This window comes from Aquarana catesbeiana, linkage group LG03 (genome assembly GCF_042186555.1).
Source record: "Aquarana catesbeiana isolate 2022-GZ linkage group LG03, ASM4218655v1, whole genome shotgun sequence".
Lineage (NCBI taxonomy): Eukaryota > Metazoa > Chordata > Amphibia > Anura > Ranidae > Aquarana > Aquarana catesbeiana.
The window spans coordinates 329,735,668-329,761,354 of record NC_133326.1 but is presented as its reverse complement, the minus strand read 5'-3'; the positions used below and the strand labels follow the sequence as shown (position 1 = coordinate 329,761,354).

Genomic DNA, 25,687 nt, shown 5'->3' with positions numbered 1-25,687 from the left:
TGATGTCCTCCTCTGTCCTTTATCCAAGAGGTCCTCATCCCAGGGGTCCCCTAAAAGACAACTGTGATAGGGGACTCAGGACAGTAAGGACTTGTTTCCTTTTTTCCCCCCAATAGATGAGCCCTGATTTTACCACCCCCAACCACACCCAGTTTAATTGCAGTGGCCAGGCGTGTACACATGTTGATGAAGCAGCTTGAATTATACACCCTGTGACACTTAACAGGTGTAGGGTCTGCCACTGTAGCGTCACATATGGCGACCCAACACATTTGGCTACCCGCTGGACTGCGCATGCGTGACGCCGCCATATGCATTCTAACACTGTTGCAAGTGGTCTTACAACAGTGTCGGAGTCGCGCATGCGCACTCCAGCGGGTAGCAAAATGTGATGGGTAGCCGAATGTGAGGTGACACCACGCATAATCCATGTAAGTGAATGGGGCCACCTCTTGGAACCTACACTAGCATGCTGCAACTAAATATATTGTACACCGTTGCAGGGCTTTTGCAGAGTGGCCTCATTCACTTGAATGGGTCACGCTTGGCAGGTGCTACACCTGGTAAGTGTCACAGGGTGTATAATTCCTGTTGCGGCTGCGACATGTGTACACCCCTGGCCAGTGGGTGGATTTGGTGGGATGGCTAGGGGGCAGGCCCTGGGGAATATTGGTGGGCAGAGCTGGGGGACCCAGACCTAAAGCTATGTAAGGGGCCCCAAAATGTCTGATGGCTGCCTTGTCTGGCACGTTTGCTGGGGAGATATTGCTTAATCGCCAGCCTGCCAGTAAAATGTACTAGGAACTAGTTTACATAGATGTTTTTGTTAGGGCGTATACAGGGCTGGCCCAAGACATTGTGCTGCCTGGGTCCAAGAATGAAATGCTGCCCCCCCCCCCCCCCCCCAAAAAAAAAAAATCACGCCCATCAAAAGGCCCCCACATCCATTATTTTATATTATGACAATTTAAAGATAAAATTAAATGTATCAGGAAGTCAGATTTACATGCAACAGTGGTGGTGGGGGGGGGGGTTCTGTCCAATGCAGCGGTGGTGGTAAGCGGGGGTTCAGTCAGAAGCAGTGATGGTGGTGGTGGGGGGGTTCAGACAGAGGCAGTGGTGATGGGAAGGTGGGGGGAGTTCAGTCAAAGGGAGATGTGGTGGGGGGGTTTAATCAGAGTCAGTGGTGGTGGGAGGGGTTCAGTCATAGGCAGCAGTGATGGGGAAGGAGGGGTTCAGACAGAGGCAGTAGTGGTGGTGGGGGGGTTCAGTCATAGGCAGCAGTGATGGGGAAGGAGGGGTTCAGACAGAGGCAGTAGTGATGGGGAGGGGGCACAGTTCAGTCAAAGGGAGATTTGGTGGGGGGGGGTTTAGTCAGAGGCAGCAGTGATGGGGAGGGGGGGTTCAGACAGGCAGCAGTGGTGGGGAGGGGGAGTTTCAGACAGAGGCAGTGGTGATTGGGAAGGGGGGGGGGGGTTAATCAGAGGCAGATGTGGTGGGGAGGGAGGGGTTCAGACAGAGGCAGCGGTCATGGTGAGGGGGGGGGGGGTTCAGTCAGAGGCAGACGTGGTGGTGGGGAAGGGGTTCAGTCAGTCAGCGGTGATGGGGAGAGGGCGGAGTTCAGTCAAAGGGAGATGTGATGGGGGGGTTCAGTAAGAGGCAGTTGTGGCGGGGGGGGGTTTCAGACAGAGGCAGTGGTGATGGGGAGGGGGGTTTAGGCAGATGCAGCTTGTCACTTGCCACGTCACTTGTCAGCGGATGCAGCTTGTCACTTGCCACGTCACTTGTCAGCGGATGCAGCTTGTCACTTGCCACATCACTTGTCAGCAGGTGAAATGTATCACTTGCATGTCACTTGTCAGCAGGTGCAGCTTGTCCCTTGCCACATCACTTGTCATCAGATGCAGCTTGTCACTTGCCATGTCACTTTTCAGCAGATGCAGCTTGTCACTTGCCATGTCACATGTCAGCGGATGCAGCTTGTCACTTGCCATGTAACTTGTCAGCAGATGCAGCTTGTCACGTCACTTGTCAGCGGATGCAGTGTGTCACTTGCCACATCACATGTCAGCGGATGCAGCTTGTCCCTTGCCACATCACTTGTCAGCAGATGCAGCTTGTCACTTGCCATGTCAGTGGATGCAGCTTGTCACTTGCCATGTCACTTGTCAGCAGATGCAGCTTGCCACGTCACTTGTCAGCGGATGCAGTGTGTCACTTGTCAGCAGATGCAGCTTGTCACTTGCCACGTCACATGTCAGTGGATGCAGCTTGTCCCTTGCCATATCACTTGTCAGATGCAGTGTGTCACTTGTCAACAGATGCAGCTTGTCACTTGCCATGTCACTTTTCAGCGGATGCAGCTTGTCACTTGCCACGTCACATGTCAGCGGATGCAGCTTGTCCCTTGCCACATCACTTGTCAGCGGATGCAGTGTGTCACTTGCCACGTCACTTGTCAGCGGATGCAGTGTGTCACTTGCCACGTCACTTGTCAGCGGATACTGCTTGTCACTTGCCACGTCACTTGTCAGCGGATGCAGCTTGTCCCTTGCCACATCACTTGTCAGCAGATGCAGTGTGTCACTTGTCTTCAGATGCAGCTTGTCACTTGTCACGTCACATGTCAGCGGATGCAGCTTGTCACTTGTCACGTCACATGTCAGCGGATGCAGCTTGTCACTTGCCATGTAACTTGTCAGCAGATGCAGCTTGTCACGTCACTTGTCAGCGGATGCAGTGTGTCCCTTGCCACATCACTTGTCAGCAGATGCAGCTTGTCACTTGCCATGTCATATGTCAGTGGATGCAGCTTGTCACTTGCCATGTCACTTGTCAGCAGATGCAGCTTGCCACGTCACTTGTCAGCGGATGCAGTGTGTCACTTGTCAGCAGATGCAGCTTGTCACTTTTCAGCAGATGCAGCTTGTCACTTGCCACGTCACATGTCAGCGGATGCAGCTTGTCCCTTGCCACATCACTTGTCAGCAGATGCAGTGTGTCACTTGTCAACAGATGCAGCTTGTCACTTGCCACGTCACTTGTCAGCGGATGCAGCTTGCCACTTGCCACGTCACTTGTCAGCAAATGCAGCTCGTCACTTGTCGGCAGATGCAGTGTGTCACTTGTCAACAGATGCAGCTTGTCACTTGCCACGTCACTTGTCAGTGGATGCAGCTTGTCACTTGCCACGTCACTTGTCAGTGGATGCAGCTTGTCACTTGTCAGCGGATGCAGTGTATCACTTGCCACATCACTTTTCAGCAGATGCAGCTTGTCACTTGCCACGTCACTTGTCAGCGGATGCAGCTTGTCACTTGCCACGTCACTTGTCAGCGGATGCAGTGTGTCACTTGCCACGTCACTTGTCAGCAGACGCAGCTTGTCCCTTGCCACATCACTTGTCAGCAGATGCAGTGTGTCACTTGTCTTCAGATGCAGCTTGTCACTTGCCATGTAGCTTGTCACTTGCCATGTCACTAGTCAGCAGATGCAGCTTGCCACGTCACTTGTCAGCGGATGCAGCGTGTCACTTGCCACGTCACATGTCAGCGGATGTAGCTTGTCACTTGCCATGTCACTTGTCAGCAGATGCAGCTTGCCACGTCACTTGTCAGCGGATGCAGTGTGTCACTTGCCACGTCACATGTCAGCGGATGTAGCTTGTCACTTGTCAGCAGATGCAGCTTGCCACGTCACTTGTCAGCGGATGCAGTGTGTCACTTGCCATGTCACTTGTCAGCGGATGCAGCTTGTCACTTGCCAGTGGATGCAGTGTGTCCCTTTCCACATCACTTGTCAGCAGATGCAGCTTGACACTTGCCACGTCACATGTCAGGGGATGCAGCTTGTCACTTGCCACATCACTTGTCAGCAGATGAAATGTATCACTTGCCATGTCACTTGTCAGCGGATGCAGCTTGTCACTTGCCACGTCACTTGTCAGAAGATGCAGTGTGTCACTTGCCACATCACTTGTCAGCGGATGCAGTGTGTCCCTTGCCACATCACTTGTCAGCAGATGCAGCCTGTCACTTGCCACGTCACTTGTCAGCGGATGCAGCTTGCCACTTGCCACGTCACTTGTCAGCAAATGCAGCTCGTCACTTGTCGGCAGATGCAGCGTGTCACTTGCCACGTCGCCTGCCACCGGGTCGAAGGGGATCCCATCAGGTAGGCTGTACGGGACCCCATGATTTCTAACAGCAGCCCTGATGCTCACTGTAGTGGCTGTCATGTCCAGAGCAAGAAGGGACTCTGTGGACAAGGGAGGAGAGAGAGAGATGCACAGCACCTGCTCCGCTGCTTATTTCACGGAGACCGATCGGGCCAGTAGATGCAGAGCACACAATGGGGCGGACATGTCATCAGCCGGAAATTATGCAAGACATCGGAGGCGATGCAGCCATAGTTTCCGGCTGATGACCTCAGGTCCGCCCCATCGCGCCTTCCACCGTCACCAGGAAGTAGGAGTACAAACCGGTGCTCTGCATCTACTGCCCCGATCGGTTCCTGCGAAATAAGCAGCAAAACGGGCTGGCTGATGGGCGGGAGATTTTGCCGCCCGGGACCCATGGTAGGGCCGACCCTAGGCGTATACACATTTGCAAATTTATGAGAAAGGTAATTTACGAGGGGCCGAATTTTGCAGGGGCGATCATAATCCAGGTCACCCCGAGGATGACTGAGTATTGTCACTCAATGAGTAACACACGATTATATGGATACCAACACAATTCAGAGCATTGATGAGAATGCACATGTACTGACACGAAATTCATTGAGAATTTGGGATTTAATACATAAACAAGGAATAAAAAATGGAAATGTAACTCACCATTAATCCCACTTAAAGTGGATGTAAACCCAATGTCATCCTTTCTAAACTACTGCCATAGGGGTTATCTATAAGGATATACATACCTCCTGCATGTATCCTTACCTGTCAAATGTCTCCCCTCTGTCTGTTATGAGACCTGAAAAACTGCATATTCTGTGGGTGGGTCTGTTGGCCGGAGCTCGGTGGGTGGAGTCGTGATGTCAGTAGACTCCCCGCCCACCTCTACACTCCCCTTGTCAATATGCATTTTCTCCTGTGTATTTCTTACACTGAACTTCTGCTATGATCTCTAACATCCAATGAAAAGACAGGAAAGTAACCACATGACTTCAGCATGCCAACTCATGCTGAGGTGTGGAACAGCCAATCCTTGCAGAGCTGCAGAAGAAAGGAGTGGGGGAGGGAATTAAAAAAATACTGCCTGTGTCTTAGGCTGTCAGTCACAGCAAGGAGGAGTATTTGACAAAGTTTTTCTCACTTTGTCAAGAATTGTCTCACTGAACAATAAAAGAGGATTGCTCAGAGATGGATTAACTCTGTGTGGCAAGACTGGGCTCAAATGATAGGAAATCTTATACTCTACAGTATGATAAAAAAAAAAAAAAATTCGGGTTTACATCCACTTTAAGGAAACAAATTATTTTACACAGGAAAAAGGGAAATTATTTGGGTATTGGATAAAAGACGAAATGCACAATTAACCACTTCAATACCCGCGTATAGTCATATGACATCCACAGATGGGATCTCCCATCCTGGGTGGACGTCATATGACGTCCTGGGATTCCCGGCCGCCTAGGGGGCGCGCACCGCCGGGAGCGCGCGCCCGCCGCGTTCCTCAGGACCCGGTGCGTGTGCCCGGCGGCTGCGATATCCGCCGGGCACCCGCGATTGCCCGTTAACCGGGCCGGCATGTGGATCTGTGTGTGTAAACACACAGATCCACAGCCTGTCAGCTCTGAGGAGAGCGATCTGTGTTCCCAGAACGGAGGAACACTGATCGGTCTCCTCCCCTAGTGCGTCCCCTCCCCCTTCAGTTAGAATCATTCCCTAGGAAACATACTTAACCCCTCCCCGCCCCCTAGTGGTTAACCCCTTCACTGCCTGTCACATTTACACAGTAATCAATGCAATTTTATTGCATTGATCGCTGTATAAATGTGATTGGTCCCAAAAATGTGTCAAACGTGTCCGATGTGTCCGCCATAATGTCGCAGTCACCAAAAAAAATCGCGATCGCCGCTAACAAAATAAAAAAATATAAAAATATTTAAAAAAAAAAAATGCCATAAATCTATCCCGTATTTTGTAGACGCTATAACTTTTGCGCAAACCAATCAATATACGTTTATTGCGGTTTTTTTTTTTTTTTTTTTTTTTTACCAAAAATATGTAGAAGAATACGTATCGGCCAAAACTGAGGGAAAAATGTGTTTTAAAAAAAAAATTGGGATATTTATTATAGCAAAAAGGAAAAAATATTGTTTTTTTTCAAAATTGTCGCTCTTCTTTTGTTTATAGCACAAAAAATAAAAACCGCAGAGGCGATCAACTACCACCAAAAAAAAGCTCTATTTGTGGATGTCAATTTTTTTTGGGTATAACGTCGCACGACCGTGCAATTGACGTTTAAAGTGCGACAGCGCTGGAAACTAAAAATTGGCCTGGGAAGGAAGGGGGTGAAATTGCCCTGTATTGAACCGGTTAAAGGATATAATGGAAAAGGGACAAAAATGCACAATACAAGAATTGAGGCATAAAACAGATTTGATGGTGATAGATGAATGGCGGTATTTCCAGTTGAAGCATTTTGTCACAACATTGCCACAACCAATAAGATCAGAGTAGGATTTATTAACTCTGGAGCACTTGTGTGTAGCAACGAACACAAGAAATTGTGGCAATGGATGGGCTGAAAATTCCTGCCATACATAAAAAAAATAGGAAAAAGAATTGGGAGAATGAGGGAACGAACAACACTTAGGAAAAATTTAGAGAATGGTACATAGTTCTGCGGTAGATATTAACAGTTGAAATTAACGAGAAATGTCTGACAAGATGGTATATAACACCAGATAAAGCATATAAATAACAAATAGGGAGACTACTATATTGTTGGCGAGGCTATAAAGTAGTGAGAACCATGACCCACATATGGTGAGACTGCCCAAAAATAGAAAAATATTGGAAAGAGGTTTTGCAATATAGAAATACTGGAAGAGCCTTGGACGTGCTTATTCTATGGGGTAAAATGTTCAATAAAACAATACAAGTGGTGTGGCATCTAGACTGATGTATCTGATCGTAAATTAGTGATACGTGAGGAGACAGAGGGAGTAAGCTGAGGGGTAGAGAAATAGATTTGGGTGTCGTCAGCGTAGAGGTGGTATTGGAAGCCATGGGAGGCTATCAGTTGACCCAGGGAGGAGGTGTAGATTGAAAATAGGAGAGGTCCAAGAACAGAACCTTGGGGGACCCCAACAGAGAAATGGAGAGGAGGAAGTAGAGTTGTAAGAAACGCTAAAAGTGCTGTTGGTTAAGTAGGAAGAGAACCAGCGAAGAGTACAGTCACGGAGACCAAAGCGTGGAGTTTTTTGAGGAGGAGGGGGTGGTCAACCGTATCAAAGGCAGCAGAGGTCCAGGAGTAGGAGGTAGGAGTACAGAATAGTGTCGATTGGTTTTGGCCGTTAGTAGATCGTTTGTTAGTTTTAGGAGAGCAGTTTCTGTGGAGTGTTAAGGACAAAATCCAGACTGAAGGGGATCAAGAAGGCTATTATCAGCAAGGTGTACGCTCAGTCGGTTGTAGACCAGACGTTCGAGGAGTTTGGATAAGAAGGGGAGCAAGGAGACGGGGCGTAGGTTGTTAAGATTGGATGGGTCCAGTGAGGGCTTTTTAAGTATGGGTCTGACAAGTGCATGTTTTAGAGAGTTGGGGAAGATGCCAGAAGAGAGGGAGAAATTGAAGATGTGGGTTAGAGAGTGCAGCATAGAGCCAGAGGGTGAACATAGCATTTGTGCGGGGACAGGATCCAGAGGGCAGGTGGTAAGGTGGACAATACCAAGTAGTTTAGCAACCTCGTCTATAGTGGTGGGGTTGAAAGAGGGAAGTAATGATTGTCCCTTTGGGCATGAAGTGTAAAGTGCGGAGGGTATCGGAACAGTAGAGATCTCCTCGCGAATTGTATCAATCTTCTGTTTGAAGTGATTGGCGATCTCCTGGGCAGTGAGTGAGTTGGCGGGTGGAGGTGGTGGAGGACGAAGTAGAGAGTTGAATGTAGAGAAGAGTTGACAGGGACGGGATGATAAGTTGCTAATGAGAATTATAAAATAGGTCTGCTTGGCAGAGAGGAGGCTGGAATTTGTATTTTTGGAGGGCAGATTTATATTGGTTGAAATCTCTCTGAGACTTATGCCCCGTACACACGGTTGGATTTTCCGATGGAAAATGTCCGATCGGAGCGTGTTGTCGGAAATTCCGACCATGTGTGGGCTCCATCGGACATTTTCCATCGGATTTTCCAACACACAAAGTTTGAGAGCAGGCTATAAAATTTTCCGACAGCAAAATCCGATCACGTCAATTCCGATCGTGTGTGTGGCCTGTTCCGACGCACAAAGTGCCACACATGCTCAGAAGAAATTCCGACACGGAACAGCTCGGTCTGGTAAACTTAGCGTTCGCAATGGATACAGCACTTTCGTCACGGTGCAATGAAAAAAATGGTTTAATACAGCGCACTCTCTTCTTCTTTATGATGTGAGAAGAATTAAGTAGTTTTGCTGCTCATATTCACACACACTTCTCACAAACTTCTTTCTTTATTATTTAGCGGGATTCCCTTAATATATTTTGATTTGTCACATCTGACAACATTATTTTGATTTTGGATTTTTTTTTTGTTTTGGTTTTAAGGCAGATTAGTTAGTTTTGGTTTGTATTTTTTTCAAGGCTGATCTTTGTTTTATTGGATTTTTATTTGGACTCCAGAATACCACAACACCATTGATATCTTATATTATTTAATCTGTAGGAGATTGTTTGTTTGGTGGTGTTGTCTCTTGTTAATTTCACATTGTACTTTAGAAATGTACCTGAAATCCTCACCAACAAACTGTACTTTTTGAATGAAAACACACATAGGCAAGTAGAATTTTCCTTAAAAAAACATTTATTAAGGGCTCACAACTAAACAAAGAGGGCGGCAATGCTGGAGAAACAGCAGAAATGGGTGAAGCCTTGGACCCCCAGGGCACACATCAACTATTTTGAAGCAAAATTGGTGGCCTGAGGAGTCTTTATCTAAGAAAGTGCAGTCTGGTCCAGAAGTCCCAGAGATCCGGAAAGCAGCAGATGACATCTGTGTCCCCAGGCTGTGGTCATACGAGAGACTGCAGCTTTTGTCTGACCAGACTGAACCCAGGGCCATCACTCTCTGGTCTTCTTTCCACGCTGTGGCTCTGGTGGTGGAGTTGTGGCAGCAGCAGGAGGAGGAGGAGGATGGTCTAACTCAATCACGTCGGTCTTGGGTGTTAGTTCCCCACTCACCCCCTTACTTAGGACTTTATAAAGAAGGTCCTCACATAGCTTGCGTTGACCCTCCTGCATGCCCTGCAGTTTTGTGGCAGCCATGCAGGCAAAGGCCTCTTCATGAGTGGGTAAGGCTCTGAGGGACGCAGAAGCCTCCTGAATGAGCCTGAGCGCAGAATCCTGCATGTGAGTCGCCTTCCTCGCCCTTTTGTATGGAAGGCGGAGGGGAGGAACCTGCGATTCAGTCAGGCTGCGACTGGTCCCAGGCTTCTCTTGGCTGCAACTTAGCCCCGCCTCCTCCTGGCTGCCACATTCCACAATCTCCTCCTGGCTGAGGTCTTCCTGTGTATGAAAAAGGGACATAGTTTTAGTATTTGTTTCATCAATCACACACAACTTTCACCTCCTGACTGTTGCAAATTGAATGTTAACAAATATAACAGACTATCATTCTGAGCCGAGCATTTTTCATTCTTGTCCCAATTTTGGGTGCCCACTACTGTCTATTGATATGTAAAACACTTTTTTCAATCATCAATTAGTGATCAATAATAACATCTAGTAAACATCATTCATTTATTGACCAGAAATCTGTAGATCAATGCTATACCTGACTCAAGCTGGGCTCCTCCATTTCTTCCTGGCTGGAAGGCCCAGGTTGGACATCAGAAGCCTCAGCTGGGGTGGAAGGAAGAGTGGAAGGAAGAGTGCAGAGGGATTCCCTGACTTCAGTCTGGTCTGACCGAAATCGCAGTCTCTCATAGTACCACAGCCAGGGGACATAAATGTCATCTGCTGCAGCTCCGGACCTCTGGGAATCTGACCTTCTTGCGCTCCCTAAGATAAGTGCTCCTCAGGCCACCAATTTTGGTTTTTAAATAGGGGATGGTTGCTGTGGGGACCACCGGCTTCACCAACTCCAGCAGTTTCTCCAGCGCTGCCTGCCTCTTTTGTTTATGATTATAATGGGGGTGTCTCACCTGCCACAGACAGGGCAGCTCCCTGTATTTGTCTATGAACAGGGGGAGGAAGTTGCGGTCATTGAAGCCATCCAGTTTATCTGCAAGACACAACACGAGACAAACCCTGAGGTCAGGGCAAACTCTCCTAATCTTATTACAATATAGGCTTCAATTTCGAAGCAGTATAGGCCCAAGTTTAGATCTTACCTTCGTTATCACGATCGGCGCCTCTGATGCGCCTTCCTCCGCTCACAGATCGTACGTAATACACACGCGTGTTACGCTTTATACACACTGCGCATGCGTCTAACTCCGCCCGCCCCTGACGTTCTTTCTAGTCTAGTCATCGCCCCTTTTTGTTCTGCGCAGTGGGGGAGAGCACATGGCAGATACACAGCAGGTGTGTGCTAATTACAGCAACGAGGAGGAGGAGGAGGAAATGCCGGAGCCTGAAATGTCTGGATCCAGAAGGAGACGATTTAAGGCCTCAAATATGTCCTTTGGGGAGATGTTGGAGATGGTCGACATCCTTAAGAGGGCCGACTATGACTGGAAGTATGGACCTTACCCCAACCCCAATGTCAGAAAGGCCAAGATCATGGCGAAAGTGGTCAGGAGTCTGCACCGGAATTTCGGGGTACGACGATCGAAAGATCAGCTCAGGAAGCGGTGGTCGGACCTGAAATTGCTAGTACACGAGCAGTACAGAAAGATCCAGAGAGTGCTGCAAAAAAGTAAGTAGTTGTCCTGTGTTCCTAATCTTTTTCTGTATATTACGTTCGTGCTGCTCCATGTGCTTTTCTTAAAAGTGTACATTAAAAAATGCCAACTTTCATGTTCATGGGCACATTAGTCGTTCGTATCAAACATTTTTATTTCGGACTATAAAACACCATTGTTTTGGCCATATGCATTTGTCCACATTTTCGATGCCCTACTTCTATGAAACTAATTTGGTTGTGTAGATGGGTTCGTTACTAGAATGAAATGCAAACTAGATTCTGTGTAAGGAGAGGACACGCAGCAGCTGTTTTCACATCTGGACACTGGAGCATTAGTGTGGGACACATGAACACCCTTTTTATTAGGGGGCCCACACAGGTGCTCCAGTGTATACTATAGGGGTGACTCCATCTGTGAAGCTTGTTTAAAACAGGTAAAAAGTATTGAAGCCAAAATAGACAATTGTACCCCACTTCCAAGCAATGTTTCCTATTTATAGTTCTGCCATCAAATATCTGTGTGCTAATTATACCATTTTTGTTTTACATAGGGGAGAAAAGACTCGGAGGACACCCCTCATCCAAGGAGACCACAGACCCCCCACCTCGGGAAGAAGGGGAAATACCCCCAACCCAAGCAGAGCAGGAGGAGGAAGAAGATGTGGTGGAAATTGTCACCACAACAGGTGAGTGTCTGCGACCACAGGCTCAGGTAAGAGATGGATGCCGGCAGATTTTTGATACCTGTTTTTGTTTGGTTTCTCTCTTTTTAGGTGATCGTGATGTTGTGGATCCAGATCCTTTCACATCAGAAAGTGCCCAGATCCTGATCGGAGAGATCATGAGGTGTAATTTAGAATTGGAAAACCTCAAGAAAAACATCAATGATGTTATTCAAAAAACTAAAAACATCATTGATGTTTTGGGGCGAGTTTAAAACCCCTCCAAATACCTTTTTGTTTTTTGGGGTGCTACAATATTAAAAATGTTTGAGTGATTTTTAGAAAAGCCAAATTTGGAGGATGCACACAGTGTGTCAACCTGTGCGATCTGCCATCACGGGAGATCAATGGACGTGTTTTGGGGGTGCAACCCCTTCCTCAATAATAAAGTAGCTGAGAGGAAGGGGTTTCTACCCCAAAACACGTCCCTTGATCCCCCCTGATGGCAGCTAGCACATGTTGACATTGGCAAAATTGTGTGCATCTTCCAAATTTGGCTTTTCCTGGGGTGACTTCACCCCATCTGAACGCAATATCAAACACAGTTCCTAAATACTCATGTCTGATATTGCTTCAAGTTCCACCAAATGTGAACTTTCTTTCTTGTTGGTTTTACACATGCCTGTTTTATCTTAAATGGATATTTCGATTTTTGATAATGCCACCCCAAAAAAGGTTATCCAAAAAACATGTTGGTTTGTTTGAAAACCCTTTTCTAAATGCACATGTGATTGTGCAGGTATTAAAAAGATTGTAAATCAAGAATGTGTGGATTATTGTCTCAACGCTACAACACTTTTGTGATGATGTAATTGCTGCTTTCTGTGAAAATGAGGGTTATTTCCTAAGGGCAAATCCTCTTTGCACTACAAGTGCAGTTTCAGTGCTGTTTCAAGTGCACTTGTAGTGCAAAGTGTCTTTGCCTTTAATAAATAACACCCAACAGTGCTTTGGATAAGGTTACACAATCACGCCATTTTCTGGACTACCCACATTTCAGTCAGGGTCAGCTAAAACAAACACAAGCAGTAAATGTCACCAAAGATTTCTTTTTTTCTTTTGTTTTTATTTGATAAAGGCTTCACAAATTGTCTGGCATATTGATGGCCCCCCTACCCGCAAAGAACTCAAGGTATCTTAACCGGACATCACGGGCACTCAGGGAGGGCAAGCCAGGACGGCCACTTTCAAGCGCCGTCAGGGTTGTATCATGTAGAATTCAGGCCTCAGGCCCAACTGAGCCAGTATAGTTGGCAGAATGTTGGCGTAAAAAGTTATGTAGAACACAGCACGCCAGGATTATCTGATTAAGTTTATACTCCGCCATATGGATGGGTGTCAAAAATAGGCGGAACCGGCTGGCCATGATTCCAAATGTGTTCTCCACCATTCTTCTGGCTCTGGCCAGCCTGTAATTAAAAACCCTCTGTTCCGGGGTGAGGGTCCTCATCGGGAATGGCCGCATAAGATGGTCCCCCAGCGCAAAGGCTTCATCTGCAACGAAGACGAATGGGAGTCCTTCCACATTGTCTTCTGGAGGTGGCAAGTCCAAGCTGCCATTCTGGAGATGCCTGTAAAACTCCGCCTGGGCGATGACTCCACCATCGGATATCCGGCCATTCTTCCCCACGTCCACATACAAGAAGTCGTAATTAGCCGACACCACCGCCAACATCACAATACTATTGAACCCCTTGTAATTATAATAGTACGACCCCGAGTTGGGTGGTGGGACGATGTGGACGTGTTTCCCATCAATTGCCCCTCCGCAGTTAGGAAAGACCCACCGCTGGGCAAAGTGGGAGGCCACAGTCTGCCATTCCTGTGGCGTGGAAGGAAACTGTTGAGGAAAAAAAAAAATTAGTATTTTTGCACATAAACATGGCAAGCAGATTAGACACAAACATTCTTGGCCAACCTCCAGATAACATTTATTAAGGGGAATTTTACAACACCAAAGTATAAGGTACACCTATCATATTCCCCCCCCTCTCATGGGCCATTTCTAACATTATAGGGGGGGGGGGGATCTTGGACAGGTAACCCTCTCCACTTCATTGAGAGATGAATGCCTAAATACAGCCCCTCCTTAGTTACACTATTGGCAGCCCACTGGACAGGTAAGAAGTGTCATAATACAAAGATATAAATACACACTGTACACATTTGAGCACATTTGGACATTCTGCTATTACCTATCAAGATAATAATAGGATACAAAAACGTTCAACAGTACCATTTGAAAGTATACAGGCACTCCCTTGCACTACATGCTTTGGGGAATTCATCCATACATCTGACCACAAAAGAGATGGGTATAGTGTGTATGGGTTTGGCAAAGTCAGCAGATAGATGATTGAGGATAGATAGAGAATTGGGATCAGCTGACTTAGCAGTTGGGGGGAGGGAGGGTTAATAAAAATGATTTGGGGATACCACAAAAAAAAAGCCTCTGGCACTCTGCCTGAATTTAAAGCACAAATCACATTTCAAAACATTTTAGGGTGTGTTTGGGGTAAAGCACTACTATGGAGCTGATAAAATACATTGTTAAGTGACTACATGAGGTGAATATAGGGGCAGGAGAGCATGCTGGGGAGGTTAGTGAAGGCAAATATGTATGAAGGACAAAAAAAAATAATTACATAAAAATCCAGCATGCATGAGAACAAAGGGGACATTCACAGCATATTACAATCATGGTAATTAGGGAATGAGGAAAGAAATACAATATATTAGCAAACATTCAATACAATAAAATGTGATATTAAAGGATAAAAATCTTACCTTCATATACTCCTTCTGCAGGACCTAGATGATGGCAGAACAGGTCTCTGGGATAATGATCCCCAGAGCCTGGGGGGAAATGCCTGTTGAGAACTTCAAGTCCTGCAGGCTTCTCCCTGTCGCCAAGTACCGCAGGGTAGCGACTAGCCTTTGCTCCGCAGTGATGGCTTGCCTCATGCAGGTATCCTGCCTGCTGATATAGGGGGTCAGCAAAGCCAGCAGATGGTGAAAAATGGGGTCCGTCATCCTGAGAAAGTTCCTGAAATCATCAGGATTATTCTCACGGAGCAAAGGCATATGACAGAACTGGTCACGCTGAAGCAACCAATTCTTGGTCCATGAACTCCTCCCCACCCTGTTCATGGACTGGACTTGTGTCAAGGTCAGGACCCCAACACCAAGCCCCCGCACAGCACGAACTGTACGAGGAGTACGTATACGCAACATGGCTAGAAAACGGTCGGCTGCTCAGAACGAAGTAACAGAACGCACTGAAGAACAGCAAGGCCTGTGAAGAGCGACCTGAAAAACAGTAACGAACGAACAAGAACACAATGACTAAGTCACGCGGAACTTGCTTGCACGCACTGAAGAGCAGATACAATCCCACAAGCACAAACTGAACCGCAGAAAACGATCTGAAAGCCACGAGTCTGAAAAAGCGCGAATCGTCTCTCACCAAACTTTTACTAACACAAGATTAGCAAAAGGAGCCCAAAGGGTGCCGCGCTTGGTTCTGAACTGGCCTTTTCTAGTCTCGTCGTACGTGGTGTACGTGACCGCGTGGTTGGCGATCGGAAATTCCGACAACTTTGTGCGACCATGTGTACGCAAAACAAGTTTGAGCCAACATCCGTCGGAAAAAATCCTAGGATTTTGTTGTCGGAATGTCCGATCAATGTCCGATCGTGTGTACGGGGCATAAGTCTTACACCACAGGCGCTCATGAGCACAACTACGTTTTTTCAGACTTCTAGTATCATCTGTTTGCTAAGGTTGAAGGGGTCGGGGCCCGATTCTAGTAGTGAGGGGGAGGCCAGGGAGTCCAGTGAGGCTAGAAGTGAAGCGTTGTAGACAGAAGTGGCTAGGTTGGTGCAGGCTAGGGGTGAGATTTTGTCATAGAGGTTGTCGATAGAATAGAGAAGAGCAGGGTTGAGATGACGTAGGTTTCTGCGGTTAACTTTTAGGCGGTTGGAGGGAGAGGAGGTGGAGGAGAGGGAGAGAGTGAAACTAATAAGGTGGTGATCAGAGAGAAGGAATGGATAGTTAGGTTGCATGGAGTGCAAAGGTGAGAGAAAACAAGGTCAAGGGTATTGCCTTCGGAGTAGGAGCATGTATCCACTGCTTCAGGTCAAAGGACGAGGTTAGGCTGAGAAGTTTGGAAGGGGCAGGAGTGTTAGTATTAATAGGGATGTTGAAGTCCCCGAGAATGATTGTGGGGATTTCAGAGGAAAGAAAGTAGGGTAACCAGGCAGAGAAGTCATCAAGAAAGGTTGATACTGGTCCAAGAGGCCTGTAAAAATAGCATCTGTAAAGTGTCTGAAAAAAGCCTCAGCTGCAAACCCAGTGTGAAATCCCGAGTGCTTTCACACTGGGGCGCTGCGCTGGCAGGGTGTCACAAAAAGTCCTGCCAGCAGCTTCTTTGCAGCAGTGAATACAATGGGGCAGCGCTGCTATACTACTGGCAAAAGCACTGCTACAGCGGCGTTTTGCGGGCGGATTTAATCCCTTTTTGGATGCTGGCGGGGGTTAAAACCGCCCCGCTAGCGGCTGAATAGCGCCGCTAAAACGACGGTAAAGCGGCGCTGAAAATAGCACCGCTTTACCGCTTGGCCCGGGGCGGCTCAGTGTGAAAAGGGTCTTAAGATATAGTGGGGAAGAGGAATTGGAGGGTTTTGCAAATACTGTATTGGCGTATAACACGCACTTTTTTCCCCTTAAAATCAGGGGAAAATCGTGGGTGCGTGTTATACGCCGATCCCCCGCTGATTGTGAGCCTTTTGCGGCTTTCGGACACTCTCGGCGTGTCTCGGCCGCCGAAAGCGGCCGAAACACGCAGAGAAAGGCCGAAAGCGGCCGAGAGCCGTGGCGCCATTTTTAAACTGCAGTAGTCTGCAAATGACACAGGGGCAAAGCTGCAATGATGGACAAGGCTACACTGACAATGCTGCAATGATGGACAAGGCTACACTGACAATGCTGCGATGATGGACAAGGCTACACTGACACTGACAATGCTGCAATGATGGACAAGGCTACAGATGGACACTGACAAGGCTGTAATGATGGACAAGGCTACAGATGGACACTGACAAGGCTGCAATGATGGACAAGGCTACAGATGGACACTGACAAGGCTGCAATGATGGACAAGGCTACAGATGGACACTGACAGGGCTGCAATGATGGACAAGGCTACAGATGGACACTGACAGGGCTGCAATGATGGACAAGGCTACAGATGGACACTGACAAGGCTGCAATGATGGACACTGACAGGGCTGCAATGATGGACAAGGCTACAGATGGACACTGACAGGGCTGCAATGATGGACAAGGCTACAGATGGACACTGACAAGGCTGTAATGATGGACAAGGCTACAGATGGACACTGACAAGGCTGTAATGATGGACAAGGCTACAGATGGACACTGACAGGGCTGCAATGATGGTCATTTAAATGTAAGTTTTTTTTCCTTAAACTTTAAACCTTAAAATTCCCTCCTAAACTTGGGGTGCATGTTATACGCAGATAAATATGGTAAATGGAAAGGTTGGATAAAATTTAAGAAGACAAGGAGATATATGGAAGTAGTGGGAGGGTATGAGAGGGGGAAACGGGAGAGGATAGGTAACTAAAAAGCATAAAGAGAGAGGATGGGTGGGATGGGGGTAGAGGTAGGCTGGGGGGGGGGGGGGGGAATTAAATGTATTTATCAATGTAATCATTTTTGATCCTTGAAAAGTTTTGTATTTTGATATAATGAAAATAAATAATAAAAAAAAGAATTCTGAACGTGTTTTTTTTTTTTTTTTTTTCCCCAAACAAACAAAAAAAAAGGGGTTTACAACATTGCTGCGCAAATACCGTGTGACATAAAAAAAATCACAACGGCCGCCATTGTATTCCCCAATGCTAAACCCTATATATAATGTAATTATAATTTTACAGCAAAAAAAATATATTTTTTACATGTAGGAGAGGAGAGGCTGGAAGTGGTTAAAGCCAAGTTCCACTCAAAAGTTCTGCTTATTTGTCTCCCCCCCCCCCCCCCCCCCCCCTCCTCCGGTGTCACATTTGGCACCTTTCAGGGGGGAAATGGGTACCTGTTTTTGATTGGTACCCTTCCCCTCTTCCGGGAGATGTGGCTGTGGCCCGGTCTCTCGGAAGTTTGGCCGCCTCCTTCTTCCTCCGGACCAGTTAGAAAGCGCAGTAGGGAATCGGCTGTAAAACCGAAAGGCTTCACTGTTGGGTTCTCTTACCAGGAATGGCGGCGGCTGGGGTGCCGACATCGCGGGCTCCCTGGTCAGGTAAGTGTCAATATGGTAAAAGTCAGCAGCTACAGTATATGCAGCAGCTGACCTTAAATTTTTTTTGGGTGGGGGCTGGACATCCTCTTTAAAGCGGAGTTCCACCCATAAATGGAACTTCAGCTTATCCGGTTCCTCCCCTCCTCCGGTGTCACATTTGGCACCTTTCAGGGGGGAGGGGAGAGCAGATACCTGTCTAAGAGTTAGTTACAGGTATTTGCTCCCACTTCCAGCGTAAGAGCACTGTAGAATCCGCGGCGATCAACTCCACGTCTGGCCCCTCCTCCATCCTCAGAGACACACAGGTCCCAGAAGACAACAGGGACCAGTCAGGTGAGGACATTGCGGGTGCCCTGGACAGGTAAGTGTCCTTATTTTAAAAGTCAGCAGCAACAGTATTTGTAGCTGCTGACTTTTAATGTTTTTTTTTTTTGCAGGCGGAAATACGCTTTAAGATTTATTTTAGTATTGAAGTAAAAAAAAAAAAAAATCAGTGGACCTTTATTATCAGAAGCAGTAAAATATTGGGCTAAACCCTGAGGGGCAGTGTGAATTGTGGAGCCAGCCTTGTCTGTATAACCTGTTCATAGTACAAGCAGCTCTATGTCACTATTTTCCCTCAACTGGAGGTTTTGAAATTTGAAAGAATTCTCCATTCCCGCCCAAAATCTGTTGCCATCTGGAGTGACGTCTAGACGTCTAGCCACGCCTTTCTGTTTTCAATAGCGAATCGGAGGGCCGCCCACCTCCCGGAGTCTCCGCCCGTTTCAGGAAGCCCTCTGGAAGTAGAGGCCTCGGCTGTCGTGCACTGACACATACACTCTGGGTTAGACGGGACCGGAGCCTAGCGGGCCGGGGATGAGAGCGGCGGGCTGTGAGCTGTCATAGAAGCAGGACGGTGTCTTGGCTCAGGGTTGGAGAGGAGAGGGGTGTGAGCGGAGGGGCGTGTCGTGGGCGGGGTTGCTCGGTGTCAGTTACATGCATTGTGTAGGGAAATAATAGTTCCTCCGCGGGCTGACACACAGCGGGCGGCCCCTCAGCCTCATCTCCAGTGACAGCTCGGATCCCCCTGGAGAGTACACAGCATCTCACTGACATCCCGGGCCCATGGAGCAGCTGCCCAGTAATCTCCAAGTCCTGCTGCAGGCAGCCGAGTACGTGGAGCGGAGAGAGCGGGGTAAGCGGTTCCTTCACCCTTGTACTGGAGCAGGGAATGGGCCTCCAGTGGGAGAGGCTGCTATGGCCAATCAGGTTTATCCTTTTTAGCCTCTGCAATGATAAAAGCAAGAACCCGATTGGTGGTAAAGCATCGCTCAGGCCTAATAGCTTTCTATGCAGAGCCAGATCGAGCATTGATTGTTTATCCAATCAGTGCATCCCTTTCAAGCCTTGAAATCATAAAAGCAAGAATCGGATTGGTTGTAATGGATAGCTCAGGCCTCATCTGCACTAGCAGTGCATTCAATATGGGCCTTGCTTCTTTATATTGGCAGCAGAGCCCCAGAAGTTCTCCATATTCTTGCACAGCTGATCAGGAATTCTTCCTTTTTGCTCCATAGAAAATGAACCCCCCCCCCTCCTCTCATCCTTCCTCAGAACAGATCTGTGTGTCTACACTAAGGTGCAGCTTTTTTAGTTTATCTTTGGCACAAATGCAGGGGGGGGGGGTTGTCTATTTATGGAGAAAAGGAGCGATCAGCCTTGGTGACAACATTATCCTAAAATGTATAAAAATGAGAGGTGATGAGAACATCTGATGTTGGGGCATCATACACAGGCTGGTGTTTATTTTCACTGGGCCAGTGTGATCATCTGATGTTATTTCCTGTGTACAATCTATAACACAGCGTTCTTCTTCATAACATATCCTTGTTTACGTCTGTTTTGGAGACCATCCCGTCCCTCCTCCCTCTTCTGGGACACACTCCTCCATCAGATTTCTTTGTGTGCTCTCTATTCACCCTCCCACTCACGTTCTCTTCTCCTGGGGTTGGTACTGCTACGACACTGCATTATTTTTTACCAATCCTGTCTGTCTTTTGCTGCTGCGCCCCTCCATGAATGCTGCTTAGAGGGTAAGTCCGTTACACATTAAGGAAATTCATTCTTTTGCTTTTAGTAGCTACCATACCATTTTTTTACTTTTTCTTAACTGTACCAGAACCACATTGCTGCGGCAAAGGACTCATTCACATCATCTGCGCAGGTTGCCTTATGTCAGTGATGGCGAACCTTGGCACCCCAGATGTTTTGGAACAACATTTCCCATGCTTCTCCTGCACTGTGCAGTGTAGTTGAGCATCATGGGAAATGTAGTTCCAAAACATCTGGGGTGCCAAGGTTCGCCATCACTGCCTTATGTCCTCTTGTACTGAGTTGGTGCATGCTAATGCAAATTAGGACTTGCTGCATTTGCGTGCTGTGACGCACTACATCATAACGCATGCATAAAGCTCAATGAAAAGTCATTTTGTGGCATTTCAATAAATTAAAAAAAAATAAGGTGAACATTATAACATAGGGGTTGATTCACTAAAACTGGAAAGTGCAGCTCTGGTGAGTAACCAATCAGGTTCCAGGTTTTATTGTCAAAGCTTAATTGAACAAGCTAAAGTTTTAAAAGCTGATTGGCTACCATGCACAACTGCACCAGATTTTGCACTCTCCGGTTTTAGTAAATCAACCCCAATGTATCACGTTGCCCCTACATGGCACAGACCAACAGGCTTGCCTTTTTAGGCCGGATTCACACATGCTGTGGCTTACAGCAGGGGGTCCGGTGCATCCCTGTTCACCGATTCAGGTGCGAATAAGACCTGAATACATGCCTGATTCGGTGCCAAAGACGCATAGGGCCCTTTCCAAATGCAGCCGCCCCGGAGCTGTGTGAACCGGCATCATTGAGAGCCGGTCACACTCACCTGTCATGCGAATTGGATGCGGGGGAAACCCGCATAAGTGTAAACCCAGCCAAAAAGTGCATATCACACACACACTGGTATGAATGGGCTCTAAAATCACAGTTCCTAAAGGATAAATTCACTTTAAAAAATAAAAATAATAATAATAATAATAAATGCTTTTTTTGCAGGTAAAAAAATGATGCATTTACTTTTATTTTTAGGCGTGTGAAAAGTATTGATCACGAGTGCCATGCTGGACTCCTGCCAGGCAGTTTCACAGAGACAGGAAGACTCAATAAACTATCTAGAGCACTCAACAGCGCTCTGGTAGTTCATTGACAACTACAAACCGACAGCCGCAAAGGCTGTCAGTACTTGCAGTTCATTGATTCACAGGGATCTGTGAATCGATGACGTGGCTGTGTGGACGGAGCCCTGCAGTCACGCTTTTTTCAAATGGTGACAGCAGGTATGAAGCGCAGATCCCCAGATTGCTGTCACAGAGAGTGGCTTCAGGATCGGTAACGTTAAAGCTCTGCCATAAAAACAGGTGCAACATATAACGTGTTCCCGAAGGTGAACTTATCCTTTAATGCAGACCTTTCCCTAAATTTCACACCAGCACACATGTCTGCATGCTGATATGAAATCACCTAAAACATAAAATTTTTTTTTTTTTTGCTTTAACTAAATCTTTTCCCTTTCTGGTTTCCCTGAAGGCGGTGGTGATGTAGCCTCAGCCACACAGATGCCTCCTGGGAAGGCAATGTCACAATTCCCTTCAGGGAACTCTCATAACTAAACTGCAAGATCTCTCAGTAATGTTATACTGCACATGCGCGAGATAAAGCGTATGATGTCACTCTCCTCCATTTCATGCATACAGTATTTCACAAAAGTGAGTACACCCCTCACATTTTTGTAAATATTTTATTATATCTTTTCATGTGACAACACTGAAGAAATGACACTTTGCTACAATGTAAAGTAGTGAGTGTACAGCTTGTATAACAGTGTAAATTTGCTGTTCCTCTCAAAATAACTCAACACACAGCCATTAATGTCTAAACCACTGGCAACAAAAGTGAGTACACCCCTAAGTGAAAATGTCCAAATTAGGGCCCAATTAGCCATTTTCCCTCCCGGTGTCATGTGACTTATTAGTGTTACAAGGTCTCAGGTGTGAATGGGGAGCAGGTGTGTTAAATTTGGCGTTATCGCTCTCATACTGGTCACTGGAAGTTCAACATAGCACCTCATGGCAAAGAACTGAGGATATGAAAAAAATAATTGTTGCTCTACATAAAGATTTTCCTAGGCTATAAGAAGTTTGCCAAGACCCTGAAATTGAGCTGCAGCACATTGGCCAAGACCATACAGCAGTTTAACAGGACAGGTTCCACTCAGAACAGGCCTCGCCATGGTCGACCAAAGAAGTTGAGTGCACATGCTCAGTGTCATAGCCAGAGGCTGTCTTTGGGAAATAGACGTCTGAGTGCTGGCAGCATTGCTGCAGAGGTTGAAGGGGTGGGGGGGGTCAGCCTGTCAGTGCTCAGATTAGAGGTCAACCGATATATCGGCCGATATTTGGCTTTTTTTACTTAATCGGCATCGGCCGATTGTGCTGATAAAAAAGCCGATTATAACTTCAGCTGGGACTTGCAAATGACTTCTGTAATAGAAGTCAATGCAAGTTGTCTGAAGTTTTCTTCTCTCCTCCTCTGGGCAGCCTGCCAAATCTGATAAGAAGATACATTGTATCTCTTCAGGTTCTTTTATCAATAGACTGAACTCCATGTGGAGGAGTTCTCAGTTTAACCATTTAAAGACTAAATCTTTTCTGACACTTGTTGCTTATAAGTAAAAATCCTGTATTTTCTGCTAGAAAATCACTTAGAACCCCCAAACATTATATATATATTTTTTTTTTAGCAGAGACCCTAGGAAATAAAATAGCGGTTGTTGCAATATTTTATGTCACACGGTATTTGCGCAGCGGTCTTTCATACGCAATTTTTTTTAAAAAAATACACTAATGAAATAAAAAAAAGCAGTAAAGTTAGCCCATTTTTTTCGTCCAAAAGTTTTGATTACCTGTTTTTGTGTATTTAATATTTAAGATATAGTTATTTTTTTTAAATCTAAATTATACATACAAGTGAACTGATTGGAGGTTTGTTTTGTTTAATAAATGTTTAAATGTAAAAAAATTTCTGTATGTATCACTTATTAAGGTTGCCTCCACACTGGAGCGGGCAGGCGTTGACGGTAAAACGCTGTTAGTTTTAGCGGCGCTTTACCGTCATTTTAGCGGCGCTATTCGGCTGCTAGCGGGGCGCTTATAACCCAGCTAGCGGCCGAGGAAGGGGTTAAATGCGCCCCTGAAGCGCTGCTGCCGAAACGCTTTGCAGGCACTTCGGCAGCAGTGCGAATTCATTTCAATGGGCAGGAGTGGTGGAGGAGCGGTATACACCGCTCCAGAGATGCTGCTTGCAGGACTTTTTTTTTAACATCCTGCCAGCGCATCGCTTCATTGTGAAAGCACTCGGGCTTTCACACTGAGACTGCAGGGGAGCCGTTTTACAGGCGCTATTTTTAGCCCAAAAGCGCCTGAAAAACGCCCCAGTGTGAAAGGGGTCTAACTGTTAGATTTTATGAAATGAAGGGGAGGAAAAAAAAAAAAAAATCGTCCTAATATATCGGCCCAAAAAAATCGGCATCATATATCAGCCATCGGCCACCACGATTTCTAAATATAGGCTTCGGCCACAGAAAAACCCATATCGATCGACCTCTAGCTCAGATCATATGCCGCACACAGCATCAAATTGGTCCGCATGGCTGTTGTCGCAGAAGGAAGCCTCTTCTAAAGATGATGCACAAGAAGGCCCGAAAACAGTTTGCTGAAGACAAGCAGACTAAGGACATGGATTACTGGAATCATGTCCCGTGGTCTGATGAGACCAAGATAAACTGATTTGGTGTGGCGGCAACCAGGTGAGGAGTACTAAGACAAGTGTGTCTTGCCTACAGTCAAGCATGGTGGTGGGAGTGTCATGGTCTGGGGCTGCATGAGTGCTGCCGGCACTGGGGAGCTACAGTTCATTGAGGGAACCATGAATGCCAACATGTACTGTGACACACTGAAGCAGAGCATGATCCCCTCTTTTTGGAGATTGGGCCGCAGGGCAGTATTCCAACATAACGACCCCAAACGCACCTCCAAGATGACCACTGCCTTCCTAAAAAAAAGCTGAGGGTAAAGGTGATGGACTGGCCAAGCATGTCTCCAGATCTAAACCCTATTGAGCATCTGTGGAGCATCCTCAAACAGAAGGTCTCTAACATCCCCCAGCTCCATGATGTTGTCATGGAGGAGTGGAAGAGGACTCCAGTGGCAACCTGTGAAGCTCTGGTGAACTCCATGCCCAAGAGGGTTAAGGCAGTGCTGGAAAATAATGGTGGTTACACAAAATATTGACACTTTGGGCCCAATTTGGACATTTTCACTTAAGGGTGTACTCACTTTTATTGACAGCCGTTTAAACATTAATGGCTGTGTGTTGAGTTATTTTGAGGGGACAGCAAATTTACACTGTTATACAAGCTGTACACTCACTACTTTACATTGTAGCAAAGTGTCATTTCTTCAGTGTTGTCACTTGAAAAGATATAATAAAATATTTACAATAATGTGAGGGGTTTACTCACTTTTGTGAGATCCTGTAGGTAAATATTAAAGCGGAACTAAACTTTCCTATCTTTTTCAGCCAAGGAAGCTTGGTCTCTGTTTCATCTGCAACTGCCATGGTGCTGCACATGTGATCAGTTATGACAGCAGCCATTTGATGGTTTAACAGTCAGCTGCACATGCGTCCACCGCTACCAGGTTTGTTCATCTGACAGAACACCTGCAGTCAGAAGACGGCAGCGGACATCTTACTGCACCCAGTTATGTCTTGAATTGCAGAGTAATCTTAGCAATAAAGTGAGCGTATATAAATAAATATAGTATATTGACATCTGCGATGCTGTTTGGCATTCTTTGCAGCTTGTTTATAGAAGTAAAAAACAGTGCAGTGCATACGTAGCAAAAGCAACATCAAATGCAAGTGGACGCTGTTCCATCGAAACAAATGTAAAGTTAAATTGTTGTCCAGAATCTTGAGTACTTCATAAACATCTGCAAATGCAACTGTTTAGGCCCCTTGCACATGGGACCTTCTAGCTGTTGTGTTTCTCAGCACTTTTTAGTGCACTTATGATCTGCGTTTTGTGCATTTATCTAGGGCTGCAACTAACGATTATTTTCATAATCGACTAGTTGGCCAATTATTGTTTCGATTATGAAAATAGTAATCGATTAGTTTAACTTCGTAATCGATTAGTTTTCGATTAATTGATTAGTTGTTTCAGCCTTATATTCATCCCTGAATGTGTGTGGCCTCCAACATGTGTACCGCCCAGAACAACATTCAGCCCCATCCAGCTGTAGCCTGCCATAGGCTGCGGGCAGTGAGGCTGGATGCTGTACCCTTCCCTTCTGGGCGCCTTAAAAACACTGGGGGGGGGGGGGGGGGTGTGCACAGCAGCAAGGGGCCTAAAGCTGATCTCCAGGCTCAGCATATAGATGAAATGCATATATGAGGGTAGCACTGAGATTTCTATAGCCTTGCCACACAGCACATCAA

General features: G+C 46.5%; 1 protein-coding gene across 2 annotated transcripts in view; it reads left to right on the top strand.

Annotated features, from left to right (window-relative positions):
- Positions 1-18,827: 18,827 nt before the first annotated feature.
- The window catches only part of MXD3 (MAX dimerization protein 3), a 41,843-nt gene continuing 34,983 nt past the window's right edge, over positions 18,828-25,687 (top strand). For both annotated transcript variants that reach the window (XM_073620493.1, XM_073620492.1), the window contains exon 1: positions 18,828-19,270. In XM_073620493.1, coding sequence (XP_073476594.1) covers positions 19,201-19,270 — 70 coding nt within the window. In that variant the 5' untranslated portion in view covers positions 18,828-19,200. The remainder of the gene's footprint in view (positions 19,271-25,687) is intronic.